The sequence below is a fragment of the Apteryx rowi genome, unplaced genomic scaffold (assembly GCF_003343035.1).
Source record: "Apteryx rowi isolate R43461 unplaced genomic scaffold, aptRow1 scaffold_29, whole genome shotgun sequence".
Lineage (NCBI taxonomy): Eukaryota > Metazoa > Chordata > Aves > Apterygiformes > Apterygidae > Apteryx > Apteryx rowi.
Genome location: NW_020449307.1, coordinates 1,221,967 through 1,234,518, shown reverse-complemented (window position 1 = coordinate 1,234,518; position 12,552 = coordinate 1,221,967). Strand labels below are relative to the sequence as shown.

General features: G+C 38.2%; 1 protein-coding gene across 5 annotated transcripts in view; it reads right to left on the bottom strand.

The window, feature by feature from the left end:
* The window catches only part of RBM33 (RNA binding motif protein 33), a 124,335-nt gene that overhangs the window by 11,885 nt on the left and 99,898 nt on the right, over positions 1–12,552 (bottom strand). For 4 of the 5 annotated variants that reach the window (XM_026069240.1, XM_026069242.1, XM_026069246.1 and 1 more), the window contains one exon: positions 9,094–12,385. The exons of the other annotated variant lie outside the window; for it this stretch is intronic. In XM_026069240.1, the coding sequence (XP_025925025.1) occupies positions 12,337–12,385 (49 nt within the window). In that variant the 3' untranslated portion in view covers positions 9,094–12,336. Of the gene's footprint in view, positions 1–9,093; positions 12,386–12,552 lie in introns of those variants that run through there. 5 annotated transcript variants of the gene reach the window in all.

Sequence of the window (12,552 nt, the reverse complement as noted above, 5' to 3'; positions counted from 1 at the left end):
TCACCTTCCTGGGTTGACCTGAGATGGTGCCTTTGTGCTTGTCTGGATGGCATGTAGCACAACCCTGAGCAGGTTCTTACACAGCAATAATTTAGTCGTGGTTTTCATTTTCTCCAAAGCGCTGGCATCCTCATCAATACCATAACATAGCTAACATAGCTAGAGAAACGTCAGGGAGGGAAGAGAGAACATGGGAGACAATCCAGAAGCAAGGCTGGGAGGAGAAAACAAGGGCTTGTTCTGAGCCTCACAGCCTGTACAACAAAACAAAAGGGGCCAGGACAACAGCCCCTTAAATTTGCTGGCTAGTGGGTAATGCTTCAGAGCTACTAACATGCTGTTGGCGTCAGCATGTTTTGCTTTTCCTCTCTAGCTTCAACGTTAGCTTAATAAGGTTCAGCATACAGGGAGGCTTGGATAGCCTTGGAGGCAGGAGGTCTCCATGCTCTGCTGTTCCTGCAGGTAAGGGAGGCGTGGGACAGACCAGTGATATTCGCAGCCGTTCCCTACTGGAAATACAGCAGCATTCAAGCCACCATTTTTTATTTTGTGTCTCATTTCATGTTTCCTGCCTGCTAGAAATATTTAGGATTTTTTTTTGTTGTTGTTTTAAGAATCTGTCTTTGGTCTACAAGGACCCATGCTTTGCACTGGAGCACTGCAAGTCCTTTCCTTCATAGATGTAAGTTAAGGTATTCCCCACCTCCAGTCTGCAAATGAACTCACTCACCGTATTTATTCACTGCAATTGAGTCGAAAAACAGAAAAAAAAGGTGCTTTAGATCCTAATGCACATCTTTGCAATAACAAACACGAGGGCTCACGCTTTGAAATAAAAAGGGCTAGGGGACACTCGCCAGTTTTAATCACTAAGACGAGAAGTATTTCGGCTTCAGGCTCACCCCTACAAGAGGATGGGTCTCCCGAGGTTTCGAACCTCCTGGGGAGCTGGAGAGATCTGCTGAGTCACCGAGGGACATCACCATATACAAGAAAAATGGTAAATGCAAGATGATTTATGAGGATTTTAAGAAACCAAGAGGTAGGCAGAAAAGTGCTCTAAAAGACCCTCCCTCCTCCCCGTGCAGCCCCTTCATCAGCAGCATTCACAGTGTGAGGACCCATTTCACCTTTCCGAGAGGAGGTAATTATTTCTTGTCGGTTAGACTCAATCACTGAACTATAAACAGCTGGTGGTATATAACCATTTAGCCTCATTTACCACCATGATAGCCTTTTAGCTGCTACACATTTTGCATGTTCGCTACTATTTCCCCCATAAATTCTCTTTAAAAAATCATAAAAATTTATGAGGGGGGAAAAAAAGGAGGCATGAAATGGAGGCAGCTAAGAGAAAAGGTACTAAAATTTTAAAATCAAGATGAGGTTACATACCACCAGCTGTTTGAAGTGCAGTGATTGAGGGTCTAGCTGATGAGGGATGATTACATTCCTCTTGCTCCTCGCTCCTATTAAAGGAGAAGTGCGTTGGCCCTCTGGGTATGGCTGATTAACAGTTATGCAGGGAAGACCTGGGAAAAACTGTATCTTCCATGTTTTGATTCGATCCATGAATTTTCCTGACCTTCATGAAGGAAAACAGGCCCCTTCCAATAAACTAGTGCCTTTATACAATCTGAAGGATTCAGAGCAGTAGGAACTGGGTAGGTATCACTCTGCAGAGAAGCCAGTTTGTGGCAATCTTTGAGCTGGAGAATATACAAAGAAATTATCACCTCATTCAGCTAAACAGGGTCTGGTTTCCAGGATTTTTTTTTTTGTCAGGTGAAAATCCAAGCTGAAGTCCCATTTGCTAGTGGCTGCAAACAGTAAATAATGTATTTTACAGTGCAGGGTCTCTGAAATAGCACCCAGGGCTCCACTGACCAAGTCCCAGTTACTTCCCTGGGGCTAACTTTTGTATCCAGCTGCTGTTGCAGAAGCCCCAATTCCAATAATAATAGTAACAATAAAACGAAAAGCAAATATTAGGAAGTGACAAGGAATAGACAGATATAAGGATCACTGAATATCTGCAGAGAAATATTCAATTCATCCTAGAGCAAATTCAAAGCAGACCCTGTTTTCTTACAGACCTCTATAGGCACAAAGCGGTCGGGATTCAGACAGCGATCAAACAAGTAGGCGTTATTTGTATTTTGATTTTCTATCAAGTTTTCTTAAAGTGATAATTTCAGAAAGATAACATTAAAAAAATTAACAATTAGATCTTGCTATACGTAGACTAGATTTTGCCTGCGTGCAAAATATTCGATGTCAGCCACCCCTACTGGCACAAGCATTACCCAAAGAGCACCCGACACACACGTACACCTCTGGCCAGGGCTGCTCTGCTCTGTGCGGTGCTAAACAGACACTTGATACATGAGAAAGTGCCCAAACTCCCCCGATCTCTCRGCCATTAGAAAACCCAGTGGAAAGCCCCCAGCATCTTCTGTGCCGAGGGCTGTAAGAGCACGTGCTCAGCCCCCCAGTCGGACACCCCAAAACCTTGAACACTTTTGGGCTGCTGTTAAAGCAAATGCAACACGGTAGAAAAAACAATAGCTTGCTTTTGCCTTTTTCTTTTAGGCTTTTATCTATTTCCACACTGCTCAAGCCCCGTTGGGTGGGATTCACGTTGAGAATATGTGAGGAACAGAGCATGGTGTTGTGCACCTGATTCATTGGGTAGATGCATGAAGGAAAAAAAAACTGCAAAAATGTTCTCTTTCCTTTCAGCTTTTCTGCATGTAAAGATCACGTGATGTTGTACAGAAGTATTCAGGTTTCCCTTTTTTGGGACACAGCCTAATTTGTTCATGACCCAAGAAAATAGGATTGCAAGAGGCTGCTGGGCAATTTTGTCCATCCTCTTGCTGTTGTTTTAAAATCCCTCTCAAAGAAGCAGAATTCCTGTATCAGTACTTTCGTGAAAGAAGGTTGGTAACTAGCTAGCCATTAGTGGAAAATAGGATGAGAATTGGGAAAACCAGAAATGCTCRGCTCTCAAGTCCTTTCCAAAGCATCCAGAACGTAGACCACTTCTCAGTGGAAAGGTTTTCCTAGGTCAGCGCCCTTGCAGAAGCCACTTGAAGGCGTAACCCGCCTTGTGCTCTTTGCAAAACAGTGAACGTGGGACGGGGGGAAATATTTAATGTGCATGTAGCAGTTAACGGAATTGACATTTGAAACCAAGGAGCAGTGGCAGCACATGACCAGTCAGTTCTCATTGAACCAATCCAAGGATGTTTTTTGTTGCTTAAGCCCTAGCCTTTGAAAGGCAGAGCATGTAGAGCAAAAGCAGGAAAAACCCAATAGCCAAACTGTTCAAAAAAGCTCCCTGAAATAAATATTCACGAGGGGGCTTCCTTAGGGGGTGAGTAGGTAGCTGATTTGGTTGCTCTCTGTCTGAAGACCAGCACTAACTCTTGGTGCTAAAATATTAGCATGCGTATGTTTAATTTGGGAAGTGCCTGCCCCTTCTCTTCTAAAACAGCATGCTTTTTTTTGTGGCTCATCACAGCTGTAGGTCAGCCAGCTGCAATTAATTCACTGTTCTTTCCTCTTCTTTTTTCTCAGCAACTGTCAGTTTAGAACAAAAATCCTTGCTTATTAGTACCTGAGTACATGCTCTTGCACTTTGCAAGATTAAATTTAATCTCGCTTCTGTTATTCTAATTCTCCAGCTCATGCAATTTCTGTAAAATATTCTGGCCCTCCTCCTCCTCCTCTCCCTCCCTCATGCATCTCCCAAACGCTTGATGAGCACGCTCCTACTCTTCATGCCCAAATCATTACAAATTAAGATCAATCAAGACCAATCTTTGAAGTACCCCATTAGGCAACTCAAAATTTTATTTTGAAGGTTTACTTGTACCTCCCCTGGTCACTACTTTATTTCCATCCCTTAAACAACGAGCTTTTAGCCCCACTGACTTCCTCCACTGTTTTGGCTTTGTCAGCTTCGGGTGATTTTTTTTTTTTTATTCTCAAAACACACTATTGCATGAATACTATATACAGCTCACTCTCAAAAAAAAAAAAAAAATCATTAATGGTAATTTTGATGTCTAAAACCACACACAATAGTATGCCTGACCCTAACCTGCATTCTTAGGGAGGTTGTTTTCCCTCTGTGCTGTGTTAACCTGTTTAGCAGTGTTACAAGAGTGGCACAATAGTGCATAAACTTAACAAAAACACAATTCATTCCCCAAAGACAGTAGACAGAGAGGCAGAGAAGGTACAAAGCAGCAAGCAGACATAACCGATCAGAAATTTTGGTTGTTGAAGGTTTCAGTGAGGTTTACATACGCTTGGGTTTTTCTGTAAAGAATTAGAGTTGGAAGACTAGAATATTGTAGCTGGATGGGTATTTACAGTGTGCTCCTACTGTTAAGTTTTCAACTTGTGATGTTGTTCTGGATTAATTTGAAAAATTTTGTAGTAAACTTTTTTTTATGCCACTCAATATAAAATTCACAAATTTGACTGTTTTTTTTTTTCTTTAATGTTGATGAGCTTTCTAAGGCTGATGCATTGCTGGTCATTACTGTGGCCTATGTGGGTGCAAGCAGAAATGAACAACTTGTGGGATATCACCTGCCTCTCCCAAGGTGACGAATGTTCCCTTGAGATTCAAGCCCAGGAGCATTGCTAAGTGCTACTAACACTTCACTGAAAACCTGTATGCTGGATCCCAAGTGGTCAGTTCAACTTCAAAAGCTGGTTTTCATTTGCTAAACTACCAGGGTGTTAGTGTGATTTATTACATTCAATTTCATGAATAGTTTTAACAAATTATTAAAAAAGACTACAAAGTGCAAGAAGGCTAATTCTGATCTCTTTTCTTGCTACATAATATGCCAGTGAAACTACCTTCTATTTATGTTGATATACTTGTGTTCAGAATATAATTGCTATGACCATACTGAGTGTGCCAAGAGCTCTATTTTATGTCCTAAATTAGGATAGGCAACATCTGAAAGTAGAGGAGATCTTTTATTAGACAGTACGGCTAAAAAAAGACAAAAAGAAAAAGCAGAAAGACTTTTACACTCGCAGGCTTTTCTCCTGTACTCATGGTATACGATACTTGTTAGCCTCAAGACCCTTCAAAGTTTTTACATGAACACAAGGCTTTTTTTTTTTTTTTTTATTGTCACCTATTTTTATCGATGTGTTTTTCCCTTGGGGCACCTTAGCACAGCTCCTAACCATCACCTCCCCGGAGCAGAGATCCTCCTCATTCTGCTGACCTGCAAGATCCCTACACTACAATGCTGACGTAAAATTAGGGGCCTGGAGAAACCACCTCTGTAGAATACAGGGTATTTACGGCTTTTTTTTTTTTTTTTTTCTAACAGAAGACGGCATAAGATCTATAGTGTTTACTTGAGTTCAGATGTTTGCTTTTACTATCTCTTTCTCTGTAACATATCCTTAAAAATACTATTCCATATAGCTTTTACAGCAAATAACTTTGCATGTCAATATTTGGGAGTTTCTTTTTTTTTTTTTTTTTTTTTTTTGGACAAGTGTGAAGTTCAAGTTGCATCTCAAAAGACAACAAAGAAACATGAGAAAGATAAAATTTTATTGACATATTTTAGTTACAGTAAATACATTTATTTACATATCAACAATTTAAACATGGAATTACATATAAAAAAACTTGTACATGAGATTATTTTTTGTGTTTCCATTTTTACATTCACTTAAATAGGTACTACAGAAAGATCTCTTATGCAAGTGGAAGGATTTGGAATAGTGTTACACTCAAGAAATAATATGAGGTAAAACAACTTGTGCAGATGACGCTGTAGAAAACATGAGGCAGATGAACCGCCAGTGGAGTCAGTATGATACAGTCGGCTCTTGAATTTATATTCTGAACTGCTAGCAAACAAACTCTGTAATCCAGATTAGAGCAATACATTTTAAGTGATTCTCAAAATACCCAAATATATACAGCGTTTAAGACTTTACAGGTTAGGAAGGATCACATTCAGTAATAGTAATAGAGGTAGAATTGTGTTGACAGTGCTCGTATTTCTAAGTGGCAATAAAAAAGTGCTATTACTATCACTGAATTCAAGAACAGAACTCCTGAAAAAGTAAAGAGGATAAAACATTTGTTAATCCTGTTTCTCCTGGTTTGCCACAAACGCTAGAGCATGTTTGGAAAATGCTGTAATTCTCCAGCATGGATAAAACTGCAAAGCAAAATGGTTAAGTGGTATTTCTCCAGGGCTTTGGGAAGTGCAGCATCTCCTACGGTGTGATACCTGTAAAAGTGACCTCAACTTTATATGCTACAACAAAATCTGCAAAGAAAAATACAGTAAAGTGTACTTTTGGCATGGAAGATCTAGGCTTCAGATATCCTCAAAATAGCTATCAGTGAAAACTGAACAGAAAATATAGCAAAAGGTTCAGTGCTATGGACTCAGACAGGGAAATGTGTGGAGAGATGAGGATAGAGTCAAAAGAGCAAGAACACAGCAAGGATGCAAATATYCTTGTGGGGAATGAAAAAATGGGGGCAAATGAGATGTAAATGTGGTAAAGCATAGGGAAAAGCATAGAGAAAAAAGGCCACCACAAGGGGGGGGGGGAAGACAGTTGACTTGTTCTAGGGGTACTTTGTATCAATAAAAACTGTATGCAGAAGCCTAGCTGTGAATAAATCAGAGTTAGCATCTTGTCTTTGCTGTATCTGTAAGTGGAAAATGTGTATTAATTGGAAGTTAAACTGTTGAAAGAAGTTTCACCTCCTGAAAAAGAAATCCTGCAAAAGATTTTTTTTGTTATTATATAAATAGAAACAAAACTACAAGGTTTCAAAGGCAGCCTAACAGACAGTAGGAAAAAATGCAATGCACATCAACAACCATTAGATGTATACAAAGAAATCCTGAACCCCTGGCTGAACATAACATTAATACAGTAGTTTTGTTTAAATTGTGATCTTCCAAACAAATAAACACAGCATTGAAATACAGTTACATTTAACTGTGCATAGGTTCCTTTACAAAAATACGCCCAATCTGTAATAATGTTTAAAACGATTCACCTGGTAAAAATCAGTTAACCTGAGTGTTGTTACATTAAAAAAGTAATGTAACCTTTGAAAAACTGAGGCCCATTTCCAGTTAGTTAAATAAGTGCATCCAACCAAGAAGTGAGAGAGCAACATAAGCACCTAAAAGACCCAGYGAGGTTAACTTTCTCCTTGAGCTTTTATACAGTGCAGTAGGGACTGTACTTTCCACCAAAATAAACACAGAAATAGAAAATGGAGACTTAAAAAAAAAAAAAAAACCCAAACCCCAAACCCTGCAAAAAGCAGTGTTAAAAGGAACAAAATGATCCTTCCCAACCGTATTATACCAGAAGATGGTATACGCAGGGATTCAATATGAATCAGTGGTTTTGTACACAAGGCCCTGTGCTCATGTGGTTAAGAAGTCATCTTCATGATTAGAAATTAGGTTACAAAAAACCTTACAGAAAATCCTTAGGATTTAATACTAATTTAAGAGAAAATACTTCTAGTATTAATGCTTATGAAATACTTAGTATTTAAGGCATGATTTAAGGTAACATTGAAACAAAAGCCCTATGTTACCTCAAATGATCTATATTCTTTATAATCTAGCTAACTGTCTACAATCTGTTCAGTATCTGTTTCCTCCACATTTATTCCTCATCCAATGTGCTGCTAAAAAAAAAAAAAAATTAAAAAGCACCAAAAATAATTTTAAAAAAAGGTTTGCGCCGATATGACCAAAAAAATGCCTTTTTGACAGCGAACACGAGAAGCCAGTTTCACCTTTGACTATCGCTGCCCATATAACAAACGCAACGCCATGGGAAGGACAGAACGACACAGTACTAGGCCAGAGAGCAAACCCAGGAAATCTCCAGCGTAAGACAAATGGGCAAAAACCCCCAAAATGAGAGCCCCCACCCCCCCTCCCACCCAAGCGCTAGGAGGGCAACACAGCCACACACACATACATACACACGGTTACTACAGAAAAGAGCATACAGCAGCTTCTCGGACACGGCACAGTTTAAAGCTCAACAGATAGAAACACTATTTTAAAACTAGGAAAAAATCCAGTACCCAATAAAAGGCTCCTTTTTTTTTCCCCCAAGTCATTAGACTACGTTAAGAACAACCTGGGAGGACCCTCAAGGCACAGGCATTCTGAAATAACCTACAGTTTTGTAAAAAAATACCTCAGCTAAATCCTTGCYGTGGAAACCTAACGTGAAAGAATTCGAATGCTCAGTGCATTTGGTATTTTAATGGCCAGAAGGACTTTTCACAGAAATCTGGAATTCTAAAGTGAATTTGCAGAATTAAACTGGGGAATGAACTACGTATCTGAAGATATTTCGCAAACAGGGTGTCAGGATTCACTCTCCTCTTGTGAAATCGTATTGGAGATACATGGGCCAAGAACAATTACCCTGCCTACATTTATTCTCTACCACTACTTTATAGAAAACATTTGCACGGCAGCTCCTTCAGCTATGAAGACGCTACGGATGTGTCCTTCTTTTGCCTAGCGACAATTTTACTGAGCTTTTCCAATACTGCAAATTGTTCCATCATACAATATGTGCCACATCAATAGCTAACATTTTGATGCAATAAAGTGTTAACACGACTGACTTGAATTATGGGTAAAACAAAAATATCCCAAACTTTTGAGAACAATATTACAAGGCAGACCTATCTGTACTGGTACAACAAAATCAAACAAACCTAAAACCCCATACCTTGGTCTGACAGTGCACTGCATATCCACTTAAAAGTTTAAGGACAGAGCTTTTTTAAAATGTAAAACATTCTACTAAAATACCACAGATCACATGGCCAAACCAATCTTTTAGTCAAGGCAAGATACGATTAGTTATAAAGTGAATTCTCCAGTGCTACAAGACAGAAACAAAATAATTCAAAAAAAAAAAAAAAATTGGCTCCATATAATCACCTACTGGAGTTACCTAATAGAATCATTATAAAATTATGCTAATAAAAATTGTGAACAAATAATACACAGATCAGGATATATGTATTGACTTACTAGCATCTTTATAAAAATTTGAAGATATACACAAAAAACACATCAACATTTATGGAATTGTATCCATTAAACTTAGATAAGACAACACAAAAAAACTAACAAATAGCTAAGATGTGGTTGACTGTAAGCACTTTGAATAACATTTTAATTTTAAAAGTTGAATATTTACATACTACATTAAATTTTTTTTGTATTTTGCACTGTATTTTGAATGCATGATAAAGAAAGAACAAGATAATGGTTGCAACAGATCTTCCAAGAAAGTTAACTTAAGATGTTCAGATTTAACTATGTGCTGAAAGAGAACATGGAAATAACACATCTGTCTACCTTTACCTCTACTTCCTCTGCGATTTTGGGAGGAGACACAACAAATGGAACTAAACGTTACATWATCATTCAGATTTGTCATTGCCAACAGAGCCAGTTTTAAGTTAGGATTTGAGAACTAACAAGATGTTTAACAAACATTTTAACAAGTGACTCACCTAATTGCTACTTTTGCTACTGAACCTTAAGATATTATAAAGATATGGTGATAATCACGGTGAATGTATGTATGTATGTCTATAATAAAATGCATATAGAGATACATACATATAGTATGTTTTCGTATAGTACAATATCCAGCTACTGCAAAAAGCAGCTAAAACCACCAGCAAGCAAGTCTGCCCGTACTCTAGCTATGCAAAAGCAAAAATCTACTGCAACCGCTTTTAAAGAGGATCCATCTAGTCATTAAACAGACATTGCTTATATTGTCTCCTATACTTAAATAGATTTGAGGCCATTTCACGTCTTTGTTTCCAAAGCCACCCGTTTTTCTCAATTTTTTTTTTTTTTTTTGTTAAAAAGCAACTGAATAAAAATTTTTAAAACTTGTTTAAGTTGGCTGAACTTCAGTCTCTTTGGGATGGATTCAAAACCCAAAGCAGGAGCGTTTCTACAAACTTCTTTGACTTTTGAATCAAACCCACATTCTTAGGCTCCAAGAAACCTTCTAACCCCAATAACGTTTGCTTATGACAGGACAGCTGATCAACTGCAGATGTTCCTACTGCTGAACTCAGCTGCTGGCCTGTTCTGGCTGTTGCCGCTAGCGCAGATTCCCAGACACACACTATTACCGCTCCATTCCTAGACGTTTTCCCATCCTTCTCATTACAGAGAAACTGTGCTGTAACAGTGGGATGAATAACTGTTTAATGACTCGTTTTAAATACAAGCATTTATTTAAAAATAAAAAATAAAAATTACAGAACCTGAGGAGGAAGCATAGGGGTCTGGTGCTCCTGGACGTGAGGAATTAAACCGTGCTTGGCAGCACCAGTCACTGGAATCACCTCGCGTTAAGTCATCAGGGTTGGCTTCCACCAGGCACTCCCTACCTGCGGCTCCTTCACTACTCTGGGCTTAGGGCTAACCTGAACAGGACACTAATCATGCTGAAGAATATTAAGTATTATGCATAAATGTGGAACCAGGCAGACAGATATAAAACTCACTTCCATGTGAAAATTCTCATGATGTCACTCTGTCCCTTTGCTAAGTTGTAAATGGGCTTATAAAAACTTAAATTTTTTTTTTTGCCAGTGTAGCACTATCAAAGTACCAAATTATTCTGTATTATTTCAGTGAAAAAGCAGTTTTCTCTAGAAGACTTTTGACAGATTTTATTACTCAATCATTAATTTTAATAACTTCTACTTAATTGAACATCTGTACCAAAACTGTAGGAAAGCCAGTTAGGTGGTTTTTGCGACTTGGTTACCGTTAGATCTTCGCAAAAAAAGAGATCTATGCTACTATGAACTTGCTTAGTTCATCCTTCTACACTTAGCACACCTATTTTGGACCCCAGTCACAGCTGCTTCATTACATACCAATAGTGTTCTTCTGTTACACTCAGGTAACAAGCCTACAAAGTTTCTGCAAGTTCCTCCATTCAAATAGTAGATGGAGTGCTTAAGAGTATTCCTAAAATAAAGGATCAAGCAAAAGCTCACAGTCTAAAAACTAAGGAAATGTTCATAAAAACTGCAATCCAATATAAAGATGACATTTTAATAAGTTTATTCAAAAATAACTGAAAAAAGTTGTTCCTTTGGCAATACCATCTAAATGGTTCTAACCAAAAGGAAATACTATGGATTTTGCTTGAATAAAATATAAGCTCCTTAATGTTTGCACATAATTTTTGGAACTGCCATGTTCATCAGCAGATTCACAAAGTTCTTATAGTCCTGTTTTCATCGGGAACAATACATCAAACCAAATCCTTGTAGTTACGGGTTTCTTATGGTTCAGCATTAGTCACAAAATAAATCTCAAAGAAAAAAAGCTAATCAAAATAAAGCGTATGGCGATTATGAAACACTAGCCCAAAAGAACTATTAAGAATGCACCACTCTTCCTGCGTAACATTTTTAAAGCGAGCCACTAAATATTTCTTTTTCCTTATATCTGGCAATGCCATTTAAAACAACTTAGTTACAACTTAGAGTTAACTACCCCACAATGTTACTGGAGGGCAAAGATCCTTGTTTTTAAAAACCAAGGGAAAATACAGCAATGTTATTCCTACACAGTGTTTTATGGAATAAGTGGAGTTGGAAAGAGAAGATGGAAGCCTGTGTTGGAATAGAAAATGCAAAGACAGACTTAGCATATTTACAGAGATAGAAACTACAGTTTTCCAGTGTCACCTCCAAAGCTTCTCAGCATACTGTTATTCAGTGAAGTAGACCATGTTTAAATCTATGTAAGGATACCTTCTATACGCTCAGATATACAACATAACTAAGGTGTTTTGTTTAGAAAAGGTGAGTTTTCATTTAAATACCTCACACTGAAGATAAGAGCAACCATTATCAAATATTCTTTGCTATGAAGAAAGTTTTTAAATCTTTCGATGTAAACGTTCTTTCTCAAGTCACTGTGGTCACACAGTAGTATCTTGAAGAACAGTGTCTACATGCATTGTAAGCATTTTGAAAAAAATCTGTAGTTCCATGTGGTTACAACAGAACGTGAACAAACGGAACAGAAATTCCACCTTTGCAGATCCTCTCAAGTTCAGCTCTCCTTGAGGACATCTTGTTGCTTTCTGTAGTTCAACATAGCAATTAAAGACTGCAAGCTGAAAGGTTTCAGAACCTGATGGTCTCGCCACTGTGGCTCGTGTAACGCCACAGTACACTCCTATTAGTGTAAGGACCTCTCTCAGCAGACATCACTCAACTATCAGCGCCACATTTATGTGGGACAGATCTATCATGTGCCTGTAAAAAGATGAAGGAAATTTAAAAACCTGGTACTCAAACTTATTCTAGGTGGAGAGAACAGAAAACAAGACCTGTGAAGGTCACTCATAAATAGATGCTTGATTGGATTAAGAAAAACATTGATCAGAGAAGACCAAATTTCACTTTTTAAGGAAGGAAATGAA